We start from the raw sequence: 20,107 nt of genomic DNA, 5'->3' as shown, positions 1-20,107 counted from the left end.
GAACCCCATTAAGAGTTTGAGTTACAGGGAGCTACTGAACTACAATGTCCCCAAATGCTTTGTGTATTTGAAACTCAATCAGCCCATTTACACACAATCACAAGGTGAGATAGGACTGTGGTGGTACTGTTTATTACAACACATTTAGAAAACCAGTTTGTGAGGGTAGACTCCATTGGAGAGGCAGAAAGAGGATCGCAGGTAGCCCTTCAGCTGGGGAACCTTCTTAATGAGGGGTAGAAGCTGAGAGTCCACAGCCTTCTGGTCCTCCTTCCTCTGCACTGTCAACTGGTACTTCTGTAGCAGGGGTAGAGATAAGAGTTTCAGATAGCTCGTGACATCCCAGTTAAAAGCATTTTTTCTAGCCACAACCAGAGGGAAGAACCATTATTCACCATATATTAAGCAAAAGACCCACTCCCCATCAAAAGATTTGAGCAGTCAGGACATTAGCTAGATTTCCAACCAATTGGGACAGATTAATGTGAATATTAAAAAATATGCATAAATGCACATTTCCCCACCAGCGGTCTTTCCACCAAACTGAATTGCAGCGGATAAAAATCAGTGCGTGATGACAGTGTACACAAAATTTACTTCAGTTTTCCTGTACCGAAAGAAATGTAATGTTCAATGTGTTTCCAGCGGATTTTCAACTCTACCAAACAATTGCTTGCGTTAAATAGCAAATGTGCCTACTCTGGTCTTGGCAAGTGCGCTCTAGCCAACAGCACGCAGATAGATACAGGTAGGTTAGTCTATAACACGAGATTATTATGGATAACAGCGAGGATATTTGTGTCAGACGGCTGTCAAGCATCAATCTTGTCACCAGAATAGGACCCTCAACATTTATCTGGAGCCTAACTGAGTCATAGTGGGAGGACACACCATGACATCGCGTGACTCAGTTTATAAATATTTGTGCCATTGCTTGCATCATTTTACCATCAAAATGATCCCACCATTTCGAACAAACGTTGGCATTTATAAATTTGTGCCGACCTTTCCTGTTTCCTATCACAGCAGTCCCGATTTTGTATGATTCCTTTTTAAAATATACGGTATGACTTAACTAGTGGATGGAAATGTGATTAATGACCGCATTCTCCAAATAACATTCTAAGGAATGTAGGATTAATGCACCATGGTTTTTATGTTACTTGTCCAATAACAGCACTCAATAGTAACCATTACTCCTCACCCCCCACTAGTCTAAATCCCAGGAGGGTTTGGAAGTGTGTATAGCTTGTGTATATCTAGTAGTGTGGGGTTGACCTCTTTCTCTGTGTCAAAGATCTCTCCTTCCTGGTGGCGGGGTCTCCTCAGCCTCTTCTTCTTGAAGTAGGCATCTGACAGAGTCTTGGGGATCTTCATGCCAGAGATGTCAACCTTGGTTGCTGTGGCAATGACAAACTTCTGGTGTGCCCGGCGCAGGGGAACACGGTTCAGGGCCAGGGGACCTAGAGGATGGACAAAGTGAACTGAAAACGCAAGAACAGCATACTTTTCCAAACATCACATCAAGATAAGGCTACCTAACGGGGTACTGCAGCTGCACAGACGTGAATGTGAGCTATAAAATCTCACTGGACATTCCGACCACCAGGTCTACTCTATGCAACACTTGTTTGGCCAATTCACTGATTAATAGGAATGTTTCAAAGCACTGGTTGTTCTTACCAGTTACAAGCAGGAGACCACTGGAGAGCTGCTTCAGGAACACAACACGCTGAGGGGAGAGAAGAGTCAGTTACTGCATTGCACAGGGCAACATTTACCACATGTACATGATACTGAAGTGATAACCAATCCTGGTTCTGAAAAACTATGAAGACTTCAAAAAACCAATGGTAATAGTGCTATAGCCTAAACCAAACAAGCTGGCATTCTACTAGAATGTAGAGCTGATCAATCTACTTGTTACAGTAATAAAAATATCCACAACACTAGTATAACACAATTGTACTAGACCACTGACTTTTAAAAATGTATTGGGAAACTCATACATAAATCAAACAAATCTTTTCAGATATTGTTTATCAACTCGAAATTCTCCACTTCACACATTTATGTGCTTCCAATACAACGCTGTGAGTGTCCTCTGCCAATTGAGCAGCACTTAAAGCTGAAACCATAGCAGCAGGCTCTGCTACGTGCATTCAGTGTGTGGGCACAGTCCTGTGTGTGGGCACTACCGTAATATGCCTGTGTGGCTTGAACGTGTGTTTTCCATTGTGGGAAAAAGGAAACTGAGTTGGTAGTGTGGGAGTGTTGTGCAGCTTATCGCATGTAGAGCAAAGGACAGTTCTAAGGAGGGTAGCAGTGCAACAAGGGTGTTTAGAATAGTGTGCCCAGCACGCCATCTCAGCAATATAATAGGTCACTAAATAATGCTACAGAGTTTATGAGTGATGGCAGTGTCATGTGTAGCCATGCGAGTGTTCACCTTCCTGCACTAGTGTCCAGTGAGCAGGACATGGACTCTTCCGCGGGTGGTGCATGAGTGTTTCAGAGGTGATGTGTGCGTTTGTGCACGCACGAGTCTGTGTGAGATCTCACCTTTCCACGGTGGCGCCCAGTGAGTAGTACAAGCACGGTTCCTGGGGTGATGGTGGCACGCAGGTTCCTCTTGTGCTGGCTGAAAGGCTTCTTACCATGGTTCTTCAGCTTATGGGGCACATCCTCTGTGGGGTAGTAACGGGGCTGGGGGGCATAGAGTCAGGGGATCAAACTACTTCACAGGTGTAGAACCATTTAACACCACCAGCCAAGTCTCGCAATTAGACCTCACTGCAGTATATTGAAACAGTGAAAAGTTAATCTGCTGAATGATTGTGCGCTGCAAAACTCAAGACAATTTTGTCGATCCAAGAGCAATTGCATCGATCCATGCGCAACATGACACCAACTACAATTAAGGAAACTGTTCGAGCCAATGACTCACCATCTTGCGCATCTTGACAACACGAGTGCCTCCATTCTTGTCTCCGCCAACAGTCTTGGTGATTGTGGATGGAGTCTTGACCTTCATCTTCTTCTCAATCTGAAACAAGCAAGACACTTCAGTACACTACACATACAAACATGAAGTCTAACAGGTCCAATGTAGAGAACCAAGGGGACAGCTTTCCCCAGACTGTGCCTCCCTTCTCTCACCTTGGTCTCAGTGGTCTTGGTCTTCCTCTTGTACATGGCCCTGCGGGCGTACATGGCGGTGCGGGAGTAGCGACCAATGCCCCTGGCCAGGATAGGGTTCCGGCTGCAATGAGCCTTCTTGGCCACCTTCTTCTTGTCTCCCTCTGCCATCTTGGGACAGACCAGGGGACCCGAATGGGTTAAAACACATGGATACAATACTATAGAACAATATTTATATAATCACTGGATGCATTACTGGTGAATCATGAACTGATCATCCTGGCTAGCTAGATACTTTGATGGTATGATGCTCAGAGGTTGCAGGTCATAGGTCAGGAGAGCTAGCAAACTAAGTTAAGCACATTTGTGGCTCCAGATATTCAATAACAGGTAACCAAAGTACTAGTTTGTCATATTCCAATACAATATAACCAGCAGGCCCCATATTGGGAGGTGGCCTTTTAGCCATTGTTATTAAGTAGTTAGTTTGCCATAAACATTTAGATAGATCACATCTGCGACTTGCTAGCATAACAGAAACAAAAACATGCCAGCGTGCAGGTAAAACTTGACATTTTAAACAGTCAATTAACTAGTTAGGCACGACAGACTTGTCAATATGCCAGAGTTCGCCAAAACACCTCAAACCTGGGAGTGAACACGCACGCATGACGTTATACCTTAGCTGATAGCTACATCTAGCAATCTAGCTGGCTAACCTTTTGACTATTTCGGCAATTCTCTATAATATGCCATTACACATAGATAAGTAATATCCGCTGACAATCCACTAACGTATAAACCAGGGTACATAAACGTAATATTGGTGAAACGTGAAATCTGCTCAAGTTTACAACGCGTTGCGCTAGCATGTAGCCGTGGGCCTACATTTCCGAAACATAAAGCAATTTATTTACAAGTCACCACACAAAACACAACAATTGTCATACATATTAACTGCTTAGGATACAAATAACATTCCCATGCGAATGGGAAATGGTTATTTAGTCCATTTTGCACAGATGAACACCGATTTTATTTATGAAGTTGGGTGGGGAGAAACCAATCTTACCTTTGCTATGAAAAAAAGACCGTCATCCGGGGAAGTTACGTATATATCTACGTTGCATGTCACGTCGACGTAAGGATGCAAAAACGACGCAAAAAATATTGGGGGCTTGTAGTTCAGAGAATCAATAAAATACAACCATTTTTAATCAGTAAATATTTAAGCAATAAGACACAAATATTTAAGCAATATTTTGTCATACGCATGGTATACGGTCTGATATCAGCCAATCAGCATTCAGGGATCAAACATGAATGCTGCTTGGCTGACAGCCGTGGTATATCGCGAGTTTGACAAAACATTTATTTTTACTGCTCTATTTATGTTGGTAATCAGTTTATAATAGCACCTCGAGGGTTTGTTATATATGACTAATATACCACGGCTAAGGGCTGTTCTTATGCACGATGCAAATCGGAGTGCCTGGATACAGCCCTTAGCCGTGGTATATTGGCCATATACCACACCACACCCCCTTGTGCCTTATTGCTGGATATAGCCGGCAAAGGGCTGTATCCAGGCACTCCGCTTTGTGTCGTGCTTAAGAACAGCCCTTAGCCGTGGAATATGGCCATATACCACACCTCATTTAACATTTACATTTAAGTCATTTAGCAGACGCTCTTATCCAGAGCGACTTACAAATTGGTGCATTCACCTTATGACATCCAGTAGAACAGTCACTTTACAATAGTGCATCTAAATCTTAAAGGGGGGGGGTGAGAAGGATTACTTATCCTATCCTAGGTATTCCTTAAAGAGGTGGGGTTTCAGGTGTCTCCGGAAGGTGGTGATTGACTCCGCTGTCCTGGCGTCGTGAGGGAGTTTGTTCCACCATTGGGGGCCAGAGCAGCGAACAGTTTTGACTGGGCTGAGCGGGAACTGTACTTCCTCAGTGGTAGGGAGGCGAGCAGGCCAGAGGTGGATGAACGCAGTGCCCTTGTTTGGGTGTAGGGCCTGATCAGAGCCTGGAGGTACTGAGGTGCCGTTCCCCTCACAGCTCCGTAGGCAAGCACCATGGTCTTGTAGCGGATGCGAGCTTCAACTGGAAGCCAGTGGAGAGAGCGGAGGAGCGGGGTGACGTGAGAGAACTTGGGAAGGTTGAACACCAGACGGGCTGCGGCGTTCTGGATGAGTTGTAGGGGTTTAATGGCACAGGCAGGGAGCCCAGCCAACAGCGAGTTGCAGTAATCCAGACGGGAGATGACAAGTGCCTGGATTAGGACCTGCGCCGCTTCCTGTGTGAGGCAGGGTCGAACTCTGCGGATGTTGTAGAGCATGAACCTACAGGAACGGGCCACCGCCTTGATGTTAGTTGAGAACGACAGGGTGTTGTCCAGGATCACGCCAAGGTTCTTAGCGCTCTGGGAGGAGGACACAATGGAGTTGTCAACCGTGATGGCGAGATCATGGAACGGGCAGTCCATCCCCGGGAGGAAGAGCAGCTCCGTCTTGCCGAGGTTCAGCTTGAGGTGGTGATCCGTCATCCACACTGATATGTCTGCCAGACATGCAGAGATGCGATTCGCCACCTGGTCATCAGAAGGGGGAAAGGAGAAGATTAATTGTGTGTCGTCTGCATAGCAATGATAGGAGAGACCATGTGAGGTTATGACAGAGCCAAGTGACTTGGTGTATAGCGAGAATAGGAGAGGGCCTAGAACAGAGCCCTGGGGGACACCAGTGGTGAGAGCGCGTGGTGAGGAGACAGATTCTCGCCACGCCACCTGGTAGGAGCGACCTGTCAGGTAGGACGCAATCCAAGCGTGGGCCGCGCCGGAGATGCCCAACTCGGAGAGGGTGGAGAGGAGGATCTGATGGTTCACAGTATCGAAGGCAGCCGATAGGTCTAGAAGGATGAGAGCCTCCTTGAGCCTTAATTGCTTAATTAAAATAATGATTAATGACTGAGTCGTATTTCTAATTTATAGAGCTACATTTTATGTTCGCTTTTAGCACTCATGATAAAATAATGATGAGCTGCCTTTGAAAATATACTGTATGTATCCATACCAATCTGTAGAGACTCATATCAGTTTTTCTCAAAGGGTCAGTTTCCAGGACCCAGATTACGGTGGCGTTCCAGGTCACCTACATTGCTATACTGATGTGGTTTCTGAGAAAAATATTTCTCCAGGCATTATGACATCCCAAAATGGGAGTATTATTGCAATAGGCCTAGTAAATAATATTATTTAAAGAACATGAACAACAATCCTACACAAATGTATTGATCATTTTTTTATTTTGAAAAATCTAACAGATCTAAAATGCAACCTTGCAGTTTACATGTTAGCACATGTACATATCTAGGGCAATGGTTATCCCTGCGGAGTGATCATTCATATTAAAATGCAAGGCGAGAGAGAGGCTGTAAGGAAGTGGCAGAGATGCTTCTCTCCTTCCACAGAAAGCAACTTCACCCAAACTCAAACCACACTTCTCATCTCAATTGTTAATATGCTACAGCGAGAGGTAAATAGTACATCCAATGAGCTAGCACTGTTATCAAGGCAAACACAAAGACAGTCCCTTACAAAGAAAACTGATTTAGCCCTTCAGATTCACAAGGCCTCTTTAAGCAGATACAGACAGTATGGTTTCCATACATAAACATTTATAAAAGGTAAAAGGAATATGAAGTATACGAGGGAGTTTATCACAGACATGTGGGTTACTAAATACACAAAACACCCTTGTTTCTGTGTTTAGGTAAACAGCAATCATTTTCTGGAGTAATTGACGAGTGACGAGATCTTGTGTATTTCTTTGAGTGTTGGTGGTAGAGTCTTGGGATGTTTCAAAGTATGCATCAAACATACAAAAATATTGAGGGGTGGATATTCTTACATTTCAAGTCGATGCAATCCGGTGTTTAAACTCCACATCTGACAAAAATCTTAAGTCGCATTCGAGTGTGTATATGGCATGTACTCTATTGGGTATGTAGGGTGTGGTGTATTTCGAGTGTGGATGGTATTGAAAGTACACTTTTGAGTGGAGATGGTACAGTAGTACACTTCTGAGTGTGCATGGTTTGGTCTCTTCCTCAGTGAGTGTTCTCTATGATGATGGCGATGCCCTGTCCACCACCGATGCAGGCTGATCCCACAGCATACTTTCCCCCAATCCACCTGAGAGAAAGAAAAACACAAATCAATCATTAGACCACTTCTCTGTGACATAACATGAATAGCTCAGCCATTGAATTGTGTCTTATTTTTTCTAGTTAAAAGCATTTGCCTGTTACTTCACATGAGACAACAATGAATTGTTCTGATTTTATTTGACAATTTTTGTCTACATATATACAGAGTGATAAGAAGTGATCCGCAGTAGTAAGAAGACTACTGGTGTGGTGGGGTTACCTGAGCTTGTGGACCAGGTGCGCAGTGATGCGTGCTCCTGAGGCTCCCAGGGGGTGCCCGATGGCAATGGCCCCCCCATCGGCATTACTCTTCTCTGGGTCCAGACCCAACACCTTGGAAACCGCAAGGTACTGAGCAGCAAACGCCTCATTCACCTGAGAGAGAGCAGAGGGGATAGAGAGAAGGACAGGAGAAGACAGAGCAGGAGAAAGAGAGGGAGAGACAGAGCAAGTGAGAAGGAGGCAAAAGGAGGAAGTCAATTCTATCAGGTAAGCTGCATGACCCAGAGTAAACCAAAACAGAGCAACCAAATATCTGCCACTTTCTGCATCAGTTCCTATTTATGAACATAAAACAGACGAGTATACCTCCACCAGATCCATGTCTTGGAGGGTGAGACCTGCTTTTTTCAGGGCTTCAGTGATGGCTGGAACTGGGCCTGATGGGGGAGAATGACAGAACCTTACGAACAGAAATCACTTGATGGCCATGCTAGAAAGGCCTATATATTGGGATGTATCATATGTTTTCATCAAGTACATAAGCCATTTGTTGTCAGTCACCCACCGATTCCCATAATGCTTGGGTCACATCCGGAGACGTGATATGCCACTATTCTTGCCAATGGGGTGAGCTTGTGCTCTTTCACAGCTTCCTCACTGGCTATCACCACGGCAGCAGCTCCGTCTGACACACCCTGTGGAATAGGAACAGAACATGAAGATCAGTACATTCAAAACTAGCACACAGGATTTACACCCAGCAAACTAAAATGATCTGCACTCCATTTAAAACCGGTGTGCTTGGGGACAGATTGAATGTGATACTCTGTTAGCAGAAGATGGTAGGAACTGGGTGGAAGAGCTTGGGTCCAGAATTGAATCGGTCTTATTTAGTACTCACTGATGCATTGGCAGCAGTGACCGTTCCTTCCTTCTTGAAGACAGGAGGTAGCCTAGCCATCTGCTCCAGGGTGGTCTGGGGACGAGGGTGCTCGTCCTGGGTCATGGGTACCTTGCCCTTCTTAGCCTTCACATCGATGGGTGCGATCTCTGCCGTGTAGTGGCCCGCCTCATGGGCTAAGGTTTAGAGAGCACACAGACAAACTCAGGGATGTGGTCAGCATTCAGATGGAAATCTGGAAAAACAGTTTATTGTCATGGTAATATGCAGTTCACTGTCATAATATTTCTGAGGGCAGATAATCAGGAATCCCTGATTAATCAAGGCAGAGATTGTAAACATGTGAGCTTAGTTAAGGTAAGGGTTGATTTCTGACCTGCCTTCCACCTCTGCTGTGTCTGGTGTGCGTATTTGTCACAGTCTTCTCTGCTGATCTCGTATTTCACTGCCAGGTTCTCTGCTGTGATGCCCATGGGGATCTTAATGTGCAGGTCAGTAAGTCCCGCCCACAGAGTGTCCTCCAGCTGAGACAAAGGAAAGAGAGAACACGTTAGCTTAGTCCTTGGCATTGGTTCAGAGCAGCTGTTAGAGGGCCCTTATGGTCAAAAGTGACAAAATCTATACCCATTTGGTATTTTATCTCTCCTCATTTATTAATTCAATACCTTGAGGTCGAGTCCGAACTTCGTTCCAAAGCGGACGTTGCGGACAGCATACGGCGCCTGGCTCATGCTCTCTGAGCCTCCACACAATACCACCTCTGAGTCCTTCAGACAGATTTCCTACAGACACAGACAGGGTCTTAAAGAAGACAAATGGTACAAGGCTGCTAATGTTCCTATGCCATCGGCAGAAACAATGCACCTACAATTGACCTACAAACAATGAAATGGTGGTTTGAGTTAAAAAATATTTTAAAAACACATGGGGGCGTGGGGTGACCTCAATATACTTTAAAATGACAAAAACAACTCAAAACTTTGTAGAAATGATAATGGACCTATATTCATACCGTTTATTGACTGTCCAGATCACTAATTATCACTGTGCACAGTCAATGGAACTACATTCAAAGTTTCTTGGCTCTCCAGCTCAGGGAGCATAGAAAACTCCCAAAGCACTAGAGGACTATGTTTAGCACATTTTGACAGCAAGAAAATAAAACCCTTTTTCAGTGCAGCCCTCCGGACCTAGCAAAATGAGTTTGACACCCCTGGTGTAGAGTCTCAATGTTTATATGTCTACTATACCTGAGCTCCATTGATGATGGACTGAAAGCCAGATCCACACAGGCGGTTTACGGTGAGAGCAGGCACTGGGATGGGCACCCCACACCTCAGGCCCACGTGACGGGCGATGTATGGAGCATCTGCAGAGCTCTGAAGGGAAGAGATTGGGAGAGAGAGGTATAGTCAGCTCAAACATTTCCTTCCTTGAGTTTATCCTTGCCTCTGCTTGCTTTTTGGAGTTAAGCACACCTGCATGACGTTTCCAAAGATGACACTGTTGACAAGCTCGGGTGCCACTCCCCCAGCAGCGAGAGCTGCCTTGGAGGCATGCTCTGCTAGGTCTGTTGCACTGTGGTCTTTCAGAACCCCGCCGTAGGTGCCAAACGGGGTCCGCTTAGCAGACACAATAAACACACCTGGATGGAGAGAAAGAAGAGGGTTTGGGTGCGAGGTGACTAATCCAGCTTTACTGCAGCTTTAGAGTTGTTGATGACATCATATATGTGAATATCTAAAGCAATACAAATATTTGACTTGAAAAGTGCTGCCTTGCCTAGATTCACTGCTTTAGAGTCCTATCATAATCCACTGCAGTGCCATTGTAATTATCATGTAACTAAGATATGTCACGGTCACCTTTACCCTACATTCATCTCCAACTCACCTAGCCGATAGAAATGTAACGTTAACGATAGAGGCATAGCTGACAGTTGTTAAACTGTGGCAAGACAACACTTAAATAGCTTTGTTTACATGTAGAGACAGACTGACAGCGGTCATTCGTTCATTGAATAGCAACAGCTCCAAAGACAGGAACAAATTAATCAGCTCAAAATTGATTGTTTTGATAATCTATGAACACTAGCTATACTTTACCAATTTTCAGGAGTCACCTGGTTATTATTTTACAGATGTTAACGTGTGCCACGCAATATGCATAGCTGCCTTTATTTTGCAGAGCAAACAAAGCATGTTCATAGAAAAGCATGCATTTCGTGGTGAGTGCGTGATTTATGCTAAATATCAAAATATAACTTACTTCTGATAAGTGACATAATATTGATTCCTCCTCACGTCCACGAAGGTCAGTGAATCTGTGTGAATTTAAGGGCGCTTTCTGCCAAACCCTGACCTTTTACCTAAATAATGTGTAACTAATCATTGAGACAACAACATTCGATACAACGAACGTTTCATGTTCAGATGGTACTGGAAGGACAATTTTAAATGGTTACTGATAGCATATTTATTCCGTGATATAGCTATGTCTATTCTAATGTTACCAATGTTATATATCTGACGTAACCAGATCAATGTTACAACAATGGGATCGAAAGTGTCTATGTGAAACTCGAGATGAATGTACGTCATTCTCTCCATTTTCAAGCAAGGAGGCAGGAATGATCACATTTGTTGATACACGTTAATAACTGTTATTTGACGTGTTTAAACACGAGTCATATAGTATAGCAATCATGTATCTGACTGTATCGCGTACCCTGTGTAAGGTATTGTCCCGACAGACTGCGGGGGCAAGGTGAGTTGTTACATGCACCGTGTGCATAGCTAGCAACGTTGTTACAGCAGTTGAACATGCTTTATTCTACATGTAGCTATATATTGTATTTAATTCTCTCATGGTTGTTGTCCAGTTGCATGCTCAAACCTGAGCCAGTTAGCTAGCTAAGTTATCTATTCACTGCAGTGCTGTTACAATGGCTAGATTTAGCTAACTAGTACTCCCCTTCCTCTGACTTGCTATGTTCTGAACAGCTTTGATTGGAGTGAATGGTCAAGTCAGACAAGGTCCTTGTTGTCTACAAAGAGTTTGTTCTCTGGTGCACTTTAGTTTCAGTCGTCTACTGTTTGCTATTGGCACCATTTGTTATAATTGCACTACACGCTCATCTCTCACTCATTCTGCCTATGTGTGCCATTACAGGGCGGAGCCGAAGAAGAAAGTGGACCCTCGTAAAGAGCACTATTAGTGCAATCCAAATGCATTGCTCTGTCCTAATGTCCACCTGAACAGGTCCTTACTCTATTTGTTAATTTCCTCTAGGGTGTGCTGTGTTCCTCAGCTTCCCTTTGAGGAGAGTGAATAACGGGCTCTACTGCTGAAGGAGTGGTCCTGCTACAAACAGGTATGTGATCTTGAAAGCCAATGTTGGCCGAAGTTTCATCACCACAGCCCCGTTAAAGATCCTTATTTAGAAGCAAAAAAAAACAGTGAGCAGACAATTTACTGTACCTTCTTTGCAGACATTTTGTTATAACCAGTTCCTGTGCCACATTTGAATTTCTTTCCACCCTGCCCCTCTATGAGCAGACCCAGCACTGGGTTTGGATGGAGGCAGTAAGTCTGGCTGTGGAGGCCACGTGGGATGCTCTGGAGGAGCTGAGGCTGGAGTGAGAGGAGCTCTACAAGGCATCACTGAGGCCAAACCCCCAGCTCTTCCCTTTCAACCACCAGGGATTCAGCTTCACGAGGCACCTGAGAGCAAATGCAACATCACCAAAGTTTACACCCAGTGAGTGTAACACATTGTGGACGTAATACGTGTTGACATGGATGTTCATCCATGTTTTCACATGATTTGAACGGACAGACAAAATATTTGACGAGGATGTTCATGAAAGAAGATGAGACATTAAAGCTTGCTCAGAACAACGGCCCGGGCACCATTAGTGGGTGTATGTCTCATTCAAAGTAAGGGTAATTTAACTGCTTTTACTGACCATGACCTATTCATCGTATTGACAACTGCCCTAGCATGGATACAGAAGTTTCTATTCACACTCATGAAGTGATTCACATTCTGTAGTGTGTGTGCTCTGTAATGTTACATTCATAGATCTCATAGGTTTAAATACAGTCTGTAAGTAAAACATACCAGGGCGTTAAAATAAAGGATTCACATTTGTTTTATTTGAAATGCATGTTTATGTATGCATGTATGTAACACTAGATACGGTATCATGTGAAATAATAAAAGGCAAAGATCCTGTGTAACGGTGTTACAGAAACACTGGCCTCAATTGCAATAGGTAGAGTCTCTTTCCACACAATGACGAGACAAAAACAGTCAGACCACTGGTGGAAGCCAGAATACTGGATGGTGTGCTTACCCTTTTCCTAATCCAGTATCTCTTTTAGCTGTTCCCCAAAATATTATTTCCCAGTACACACAATGTATGGAAAGAATGCACAACACTCTGTCACTATCAATAATTGTGTTTTTGATTAGAGTATACATTTCTAGCAGTAGAGAACACCGCCCTAATACCAGTGAAGAGAATTGGACACCTCTGGGGAAAAAAATCTACGCCAGAGTGGTTTTGTTCCTGGAGAGCAGGCTTTTCCCCAACCAAGCCTAGCACTAAAACACCTTTCTAAACATGGTTTCAACTGAACCAATAAGAGTCAGGTGGTTAAGAGCATATTAGCTGGGGGAAAAGCCTTCACACCCTCTGCAAGGGGCATATTCAGAACAGTTCAAGAACATAAAGTAAAAATACACTGTGTAGAACATATATTCTGCCATGAACAATTATGACTTGTTCCAAAAATACTTGTACTTTAAAATTCTAGCTCTAATGTCAATGGATTGCTCTGAATAACCCCAGGACCATGGCTCCCTAGCCACAATCTCTACAGTTAAAGCTAGAAGAATTGGTTAAGTTTGTGTAGTGAAACAGATCTCAGATGCCACATTGACCCTGGTCTGCCCATGTTTAGGGCCATGGCAGTATTGACCCAGGGGATGGTTAGGACTGGGAATCTGGGGACTTTCCCTGGTGCAGGGGCATGTGCCAGTCTCTGGGCGGATCTCGTCTCAGGTCCCACACAGGGGTGAACTTCCTCTGCTCTGCCTCCCGGTTCCTCTCACTCTGCTGTAAAGACTCCTGCAGTAGGGACAGCATAAGAGAGAGAACAGACCAAGTTGGTTGGTTGATCTCACAATTGAGACACATTACAAATGTAGTATCCTGTACAGAAGCAAACTGTAGCCAACATTTCTGGACATTGATGGCAGTTTCCCTGTAAATACAGTATTGCTGTTCCAACGTTGATTAGGCCATTTCCCCTCGCAGCAGAAATGATGATTGAGTGCTAAACTGTACCTTGGTCTCAGGGCCTGGGTTCTTCACCCACTCTCTACATGAGTAGTAGTCTTCTTTCCACTGCCCGCAGGAGGGGGATGTGCCATGGGCATAGTAGTTATGGAAACGGTTCCACAGGCTTTTGCAGTGTCTGAATTCACTCCAGTAGTCATCACAGGTCCGGGGCGGCTATGGCGGTCACATATCACAGGTAAATAGACATAAGCATATAACGTGATCGAGGTTAATACTTCTGCCATATTTACACTGAACAAAAATATAAACAACATGTGTTGTAAGATCCCAAAAATGTTCCATATGCACAAAAAGCTTATTTCTCTCAAACTTGTTTACATCCCTGTTATTGAGCATTTCTGATTTTTCCAAGATCATCCATCCACCTGACAGGTGTGGCATATCAAGAAGCTGATTAAACAGCATGATCATTAAAAAGGTGCACCTTGTGCTGGGGACAATAAAAGGCCACTTTAAAATGTGGAGTTTTGTCACAACACAATTCCACTGATTCTCTGAGACGGTGCGTGGTCTGACGTACAATTTTATATGAACCGCGGGGAGCACGTCCTCCCACGCCGTCAGGTCACCGGCATGACTTTGTTATTATTACTCGACCTGCACAGAGCGCAAGGAATATAATCCATACTTTCAACCATACTGACGGTCTTCCAGGTATTCGTAGAACCAATGTGTCGCACTTTGGTTTTCTGTTCCACGTTTTGTGGAACAATTCTTACACAGGTACATTTAAAGTCAATATTAAATTAATCATTGTTTATTGTCATCACACTGGAGAGGTTCCAACCAACTCAATACACCATAGTACACATGTCAATCAGGAGCTCTCCTTGGGTAGACCCAGCAGTTTTCTTATATACAGCTATTCACAGACAAGTAATATTTGCAAGATTTAGCATAATTCATGAATCATTACCGTTTTGTTTCATGTGACCGAACAATACGATTTCATAACATGTGACAGACCAACAACACCTCTTGAGGTTTCTCCTCTCTAAGCTGAGACCTTGAAACTGAGATATCTTTAGTTCGTTCTCAAAACAACATTTGGGCGTACTGCCAAATTGCAGCTACTGATAGGTATGATTTGTTGTCAGCCACTTGCAAGAACACAGAAATTGGTTAAGAAAAGCAAAAATTAAAATTCCCATTACACATGCCCCTTACCTTTTTAAAAAATGGTATCTGTGACCAACAGATGCATATCTGTATTCCCAGTCGTGTAAAATCCATAGATTCTTGCCTAATGAATTTATTTCAATTGACTGATTTCATTTTTTATTTATTTTATTTCACCTTTATTTAATATATGAACTGTAACTCAGTAAAACCTTTGAAATTGTTGCATTTTTTAAACTTTTTGCTCAGTGTACATAGGATGATACATGTACAGTATGAATCAATTCCTCGAGCATTGTTCTAAATTTCCTAAATGTGCCAGCAGCATTTCATTGTGTTATGGCTGTATTGCCATTTGATAACTGAAAAACTAGCTGGCGTTCCAGTATAATCAGAGTTCAAGAAAAACACATAATGGTGAAGCGTTGACCGTCCACTAAACAACACCTATCAAAGTGCCAATCTGCTAGATACTAACTCATCTATGGTTAATTGGTTATTTTAGCATCGATATTCTCTCAAGTCGGATGATCAGTCGAGGGAAGAAAACCTTTTCTCAAATTCATGCTATCCCTTTCAATGTGGTTTTAGCTTGCTAGCTAACATTTACACTAGCCTCGAACAGCAGTGCACACTATCGAGTCATATAACGCTCGCTAGCTACAAACGAGTTACATTGGTGACTAGGGCCTTTAGTGAAATACGGTGACCTTACGTTATCATAAACAATACATGAATTTGGTACATTACCCTCCACATTGCTCCAGAATCTGCCATCATCACCTCCGTTGTTTTGACTTTTGACAAGAGGACGAAAACAGCCAATCAAGCACTGTGAAAAGGTCGTCACTCATTACCTAAGCCAAAAATTCATAAACCCCGCCTATTTATGTAATTCCCCTTCTTAAAATTGTATTTTAAACTTAACCTCAACCATAGTGCTAACCTTATCCATAACCCTAAATTAAGAGCAAAAAGCACATTTTTGTTTTCATTTAAAAAAATGTACGACGACTTTGTGGCTGTGGTAACTGATAGAAAACTGAAAAAGCAGGAGTCCCACCCACCCACTTCCGGCAATGAATGAACTCGAGAACAAGAAGCTGATATTTGCAGAAGTAAGCAAAGAAAATTATTCACATCTATAAATTGCTCTATCCCTTTACTGTGCTTATTACACTCGTATGAATTACAATATGTAGCCATTTCAATACCTGCTGATACACATTAACTTTGGGCTCTTATGAACCAAAATGTTAAAATCCTTCCACACACAATTATTTAAAGACAAAAATAAACAGAGATTTATACAGAGTGCACTTTATTCAAAACGCTGTACTTTATTTCAGAGTTGATAAATAAACAAAGGAATGGCTCTTATCCACCTCCGCCACTCATCACTCTCAAAGTTCGAGTTCAACAGGTTCCAATGTCAGAAGCGTTTCCTAATTAATTTGATACATATTCAAAGAAAAATCTAACCCACTCCATCATCAACATTAACAAGGGTAATCCCATTATGAGAAAACAAGGTAGAATTTTTAAAATATGCATCATATTGTAGCAAAAGGAAAGGGTAGCTGGCTTTGGCTGGGCTCAGACCAGCAACCCTGTACTCTAACCACAGGAGGTTGGTGGCACCATAATTGGGGACGACGATAATGGCTAGAACAGCACAAGTTGAATGGTATCAAAGACATGGTTTGATGCCATTCAATTCGCTCCGCTCCAGCCATTATTGTGAGCCGTTCTCCCCGCAGAAGTCTCCACTGACTAACCTCAGAATAGCATTCAGTTTTTTAGAAGAGCTTTTAACATGCTGACCATGGACAAGACCGTTACAATATCATCAAAAGAAAGTAAAACCTTGCCGATTCCTGCTAAGGGACAGAAAAATGAACCCAGCTCTTTTCATGACTTGCTTTTATTGGTTTCCTATGATGGATGTGTGGGTATGTAGAGTCTACAGTAAGTCAGTCAGTCTCTGCAGTTGAATACTGTAGTGCCTCAAGGCTTTCTGCCACCTTTCTTGCGTAGTGACTGTCCCTCACCAGAAAAGGCGATGAATTCTGAATCCTCCTGTAAATATAAAAGACCAGCTTTAGCTTAATGCATTCAAATTTGGCACATCCAATATAAACTGTCTAAATATGGCTTTTATACCTTTCTGAATATCAGTTTTGCAGGAAAGGGATTGAGCGGTTTATTACATTTTACTTTTTTGACCATCGTACTTACATCCTCTGTTGTTTTCCTGGGCTGAGGCCTGGAGTTTCTGATGAAGGTGATCCTTCCGACCTTGTACTCGTAGTTAGGAATCCCTCTGTATGGGGACAGAGAGGGGTTAAAGGTTAAGACCAGAGCCGGTGTCATCATAGCATGTCACATGTAGTTTTGCAAAATCCCAGGAACTTTAAAAGTTCCCATAATTTTGCAACCCTAGTCACATATACATTCATGGAGATAATGCAGATCTGATCTGCAAATACAAAAGTGACAGGATATGGGGAAAGGGCTAGGGATTGGTTTTAGACTGGTCATAGCTCCCAACCTTTTAATGTCACTGGGATCGATGGGGACGGGGCTAGGCTCAATGCCTTTCTTTTTGCCATCCAGACGATTGCCTGAACCAGTGAAGGCCTATAGAGAGAATAAGTATTCATAGATTAATTCATGGGTTAAATTGCGAATGACTGTGTATGAGATACAAATAAATGAAAGTGAACCATACAGTATGTATATAAACTGCAGTAAGTATGAAAAATATAAGCAAACTCACTCTGAATCTCATGTCCATGTCAGTCCAAGTGCTGGGGTCTCCTTCCTCTTCCTGTTGTGAGTGATTAGAGTTCATCCAAACATACAGTATAAACACTGAGACCAGATTAGAAATATTAAATATGTGTGGTTCTTACTGTGGGCTCCTCTGGTGCTTTGTAACGTCTCTCTGGTTCTTTGTAACCCAACGGAGCATCGAAGTCCACCTGAGAGACAACAACAGGTATGGCTGGGTGAGGTAGAGCTATTCGGTACCATAATCTAAGCTACAGTGTTGTGTCTCCATTTATGGTATGATAGACAGTACAGAGGATCTTACATTCATATCACATTCAATGATAGATACGGCCTTGTCTGGCTTAGTCTCCATCACTCGCAGTTCATAGATCTGAAATCAGTATAGAGAGAAAAAACAGATGTTAGAAAGATAATACAGGTCAGGCACAACTGTATGCCACACCTTAAATTTAGAAGCAACATTCTGCTGGAAAGTCAAATTCCATTACAGTTTTGCCTTGTAACCCAGTCATCATACCAATAACATTAAATAGTTACCTTTTCATTGTAGTTAATTGCAATAACATCTCCTGTGGTTAAGCAGGCAAAGTTTCTCAAGGCATTTTCCAACCTATGAGACAGACAAGCAGAATGTGAGAATAATTTCAGAGTAGGTTTTGTGTCTATTTTCAATGGCACTTAAATGTGCAGAGAGATAAGTCTATAACTGTAGCTACACTGCTTTGGGGTTAGTGATATCCAGGAAGTCTGGGCTCTGAGGCTGGAACTTGGAGTATGTTGCCACCATGAGGTTAACACTCTCCACCTGGACCAGGCCCCCTTCCTCCAGCAGGAGATTCTGCATCATCTACAGCGAAACACACAAACAGCCATGTTACTACAGACACACTACACAAAAAGGGTCATGACCACAGAGAGCTGGTTATATGTGAGCAAAGATTTTAATGAGTGTGACTTATAAACCTACACTGTGTGTCCCTAATTTAAAACATCCTTTGATAGAAAACTGAAATATGGCACTAGATATATGCCAGGGGCTATGAATATGTTTATTAAAACCTCACCAGTTTAGAAAAAACAAGTGTTGAAATAAAACAACCCTGCTCACCCAGTGTGGCAGGTAACAAATACCCTCATCTGCTACAAACTCCAAGACACCACAGTGTGTCATTCTGTCCGAGTTCTTGTTGGTCAGTTTGAACAACATGGGGTAGGTAATGTTAAGTCTGCCTTTGGGGGAAAAGAGTGAAGGGTAAAAAAAAAACATCTGCTGGGTAAATGGCATTTGTAGATTAGAGTTTAAATCTGGATAATGTAGGAAGAGTATACTTACTTAGTTGATCAAGTGCTGATGGTGGCATTATAACTATAAGGAGAAAACATTACAGTGATATGAGCACTGAAGAACACTTAGAGCAGGATAATACATACTACATTGACTGTATGATGAGGGTAACTGCAATCTCTCACTTGTGTATGGGGAACTGGTACAAAGCATAGGTGTTAAACTCCATACATTCCTTGTATAGTTACAATCAATTCGAATGTATAATTTATAGAACAGCCATCACATAGATTACTTACTTTTTCCTCCTTTCTCCACATCCGACCGGTCGTTGGGACCCGCCAGCATGGACACAGAGTAGCAGCGGTATTGAGTGGAGAAGCGGTTTTGGAAAGCCCGTGGGATCGGGTGATCAAACATGTTGAAGGAAAACTGTGACATATATTTCGAAAAACAATTAGACAGTATTGTTAGTTTAAAATTAGCTATTTTGAGACAGTTATTCAGCTGGTTACTGCAGCTAACTTACCCTGATTTATTTAAAAATATATATTTAATTTCAAACATGTTCATAACTACTAGCTAGCTTGCGTAATGTAAAACTAGATGACAAGTGACACCCTATAACGATGTTTTAAAGCAGTACGATTCCCAAGTAAAGTAGTAAAGTATCTGAGCAAGGTAGCTAGCTATTCATTTAGTCTTAAATCGCATAGAGACAATGTGTCATTTGAGTTAAATGGCTAGCCAGGGAGCTAGCTACCGTTACCTATTTCCTACTCGCTAACGGTAGTTAATTTAGCTAGTGAATTTCGAATGCGATGTTATTAGTGTAGGTACTTTTTGACAAAAGCAACAGTCAAAACCAATGTTATTGAGTACTTACCATGATGTGCTACTGTACGCCAAAACGTTATATATCAACATGTATTGAATAAAGCTGTAATAAATAGCTTATTTGTTATTCTTCTTCTATTAAATAGCTTATTACTGCTCCTGTTTACTGCTCCTTATTACTGCTCCTACTGTTGTTTTCCGCTTAGCCACGATGACAGCA

The 20,107-nt window shown here is 42.6% G+C and overlaps 4 protein-coding genes and 1 long non-coding RNA gene across 5 annotated transcripts; 1 reads left to right on the top strand and 4 right to left on the bottom strand.

Annotated features, from left to right (window-relative positions):
• Window positions 1–116: 116 nt before the first annotated feature.
• LOC118393341 (60S ribosomal protein L6-like) lies at window positions 117–3,338 on the bottom strand. Its single transcript, XM_035785930.2, has 6 exons — window positions 3,160–3,338; window positions 2,948–3,046; window positions 2,563–2,706; window positions 1,684–1,732; window positions 1,279–1,463; window positions 117–297 (listed from the first exon to the last, which is right to left on the bottom strand). The coding sequence occupies exons 1-6, from the start codon at window positions 3,307–3,309 to the stop codon at window positions 145–147; spliced, it is 780 nt and encodes a 259-aa protein (XP_035641823.1). The 5' UTR covers window positions 3,310–3,338; the 3' UTR covers window positions 117–144.
• Window positions 3,339–6,438: 3,100 nt separating this feature from the next.
• Window positions 6,439–10,882, bottom strand: LOC118393337 (3-ketoacyl-CoA thiolase, mitochondrial-like). The gene is made up of 10 exons (XM_035785926.2): window positions 10,750–10,882; window positions 9,960–10,126; window positions 9,732–9,860; window positions 9,147–9,263; window positions 8,858–9,005; window positions 8,482–8,657; window positions 8,146–8,275; window positions 7,947–8,017; window positions 7,579–7,733; window positions 6,439–7,344 (listed from the first exon to the last, which is right to left on the bottom strand). The coding sequence occupies exons 1-10, from the start codon at window positions 10,763–10,765 to the stop codon at window positions 7,260–7,262; spliced, it is 1,194 nt and encodes a 397-aa protein (XP_035641819.1). The 5' UTR covers window positions 10,766–10,882; the 3' UTR covers window positions 6,439–7,259.
• A 2-nt stretch (window positions 10,883–10,884) lies between these two features.
• On the top strand, window positions 10,885–12,799 carry LOC118393339 (uncharacterized). Its single transcript, XR_004827541.2, has 2 exons — window positions 10,885–11,854; window positions 12,040–12,799. It is a non-coding gene; the product is annotated as an uncharacterized LOC118393339 (long non-coding RNA).
• c14h22orf39 (chromosome 14 C22orf39 homolog) lies at window positions 12,618–15,880 on the bottom strand. Its single transcript, XM_035785927.2, has 3 exons — window positions 15,720–15,880; window positions 13,836–14,003; window positions 12,618–13,616 (listed from the first exon to the last, which is right to left on the bottom strand). The coding sequence occupies exons 1-3, from the start codon at window positions 15,747–15,749 to the stop codon at window positions 13,479–13,481; spliced, it is 336 nt and encodes a 111-aa protein (XP_035641820.1). The 5' UTR covers window positions 15,750–15,880; the 3' UTR covers window positions 12,618–13,478.
• A 404-nt stretch (window positions 15,881–16,284) lies between these two features.
• LOC118393336 (ubiquitin recognition factor in ER-associated degradation protein 1) lies at window positions 16,285–20,090 on the bottom strand. The gene is made up of 12 exons (XM_035785925.2): window positions 19,937–20,090; window positions 19,350–19,482; window positions 19,099–19,131; window positions 18,874–18,995; window positions 18,482–18,612; window positions 18,303–18,375; window positions 18,067–18,135; window positions 17,885–17,953; window positions 17,749–17,799; window positions 17,521–17,609; window positions 17,208–17,292; window positions 16,285–17,048 (listed from the first exon to the last, which is right to left on the bottom strand). Exons 1-12 carry the CDS (start codon window positions 19,937–19,939, stop codon window positions 16,977–16,979), a joined length of 930 nt encoding a protein of 309 aa, XP_035641818.1. The 5' UTR covers window positions 19,940–20,090; the 3' UTR covers window positions 16,285–16,976.
• Window positions 20,091–20,107: the final 17 nt, after the last annotated feature.

Source organism: Oncorhynchus keta, chromosome 14 (genome assembly GCF_023373465.1).
Source record: "Oncorhynchus keta strain PuntledgeMale-10-30-2019 chromosome 14, Oket_V2, whole genome shotgun sequence".
Taxonomy (NCBI): domain Eukaryota; kingdom Metazoa; phylum Chordata; class Actinopteri; order Salmoniformes; family Salmonidae; genus Oncorhynchus; species Oncorhynchus keta.
This window is presented reverse-complemented; position numbering and strand designations above follow the sequence as displayed.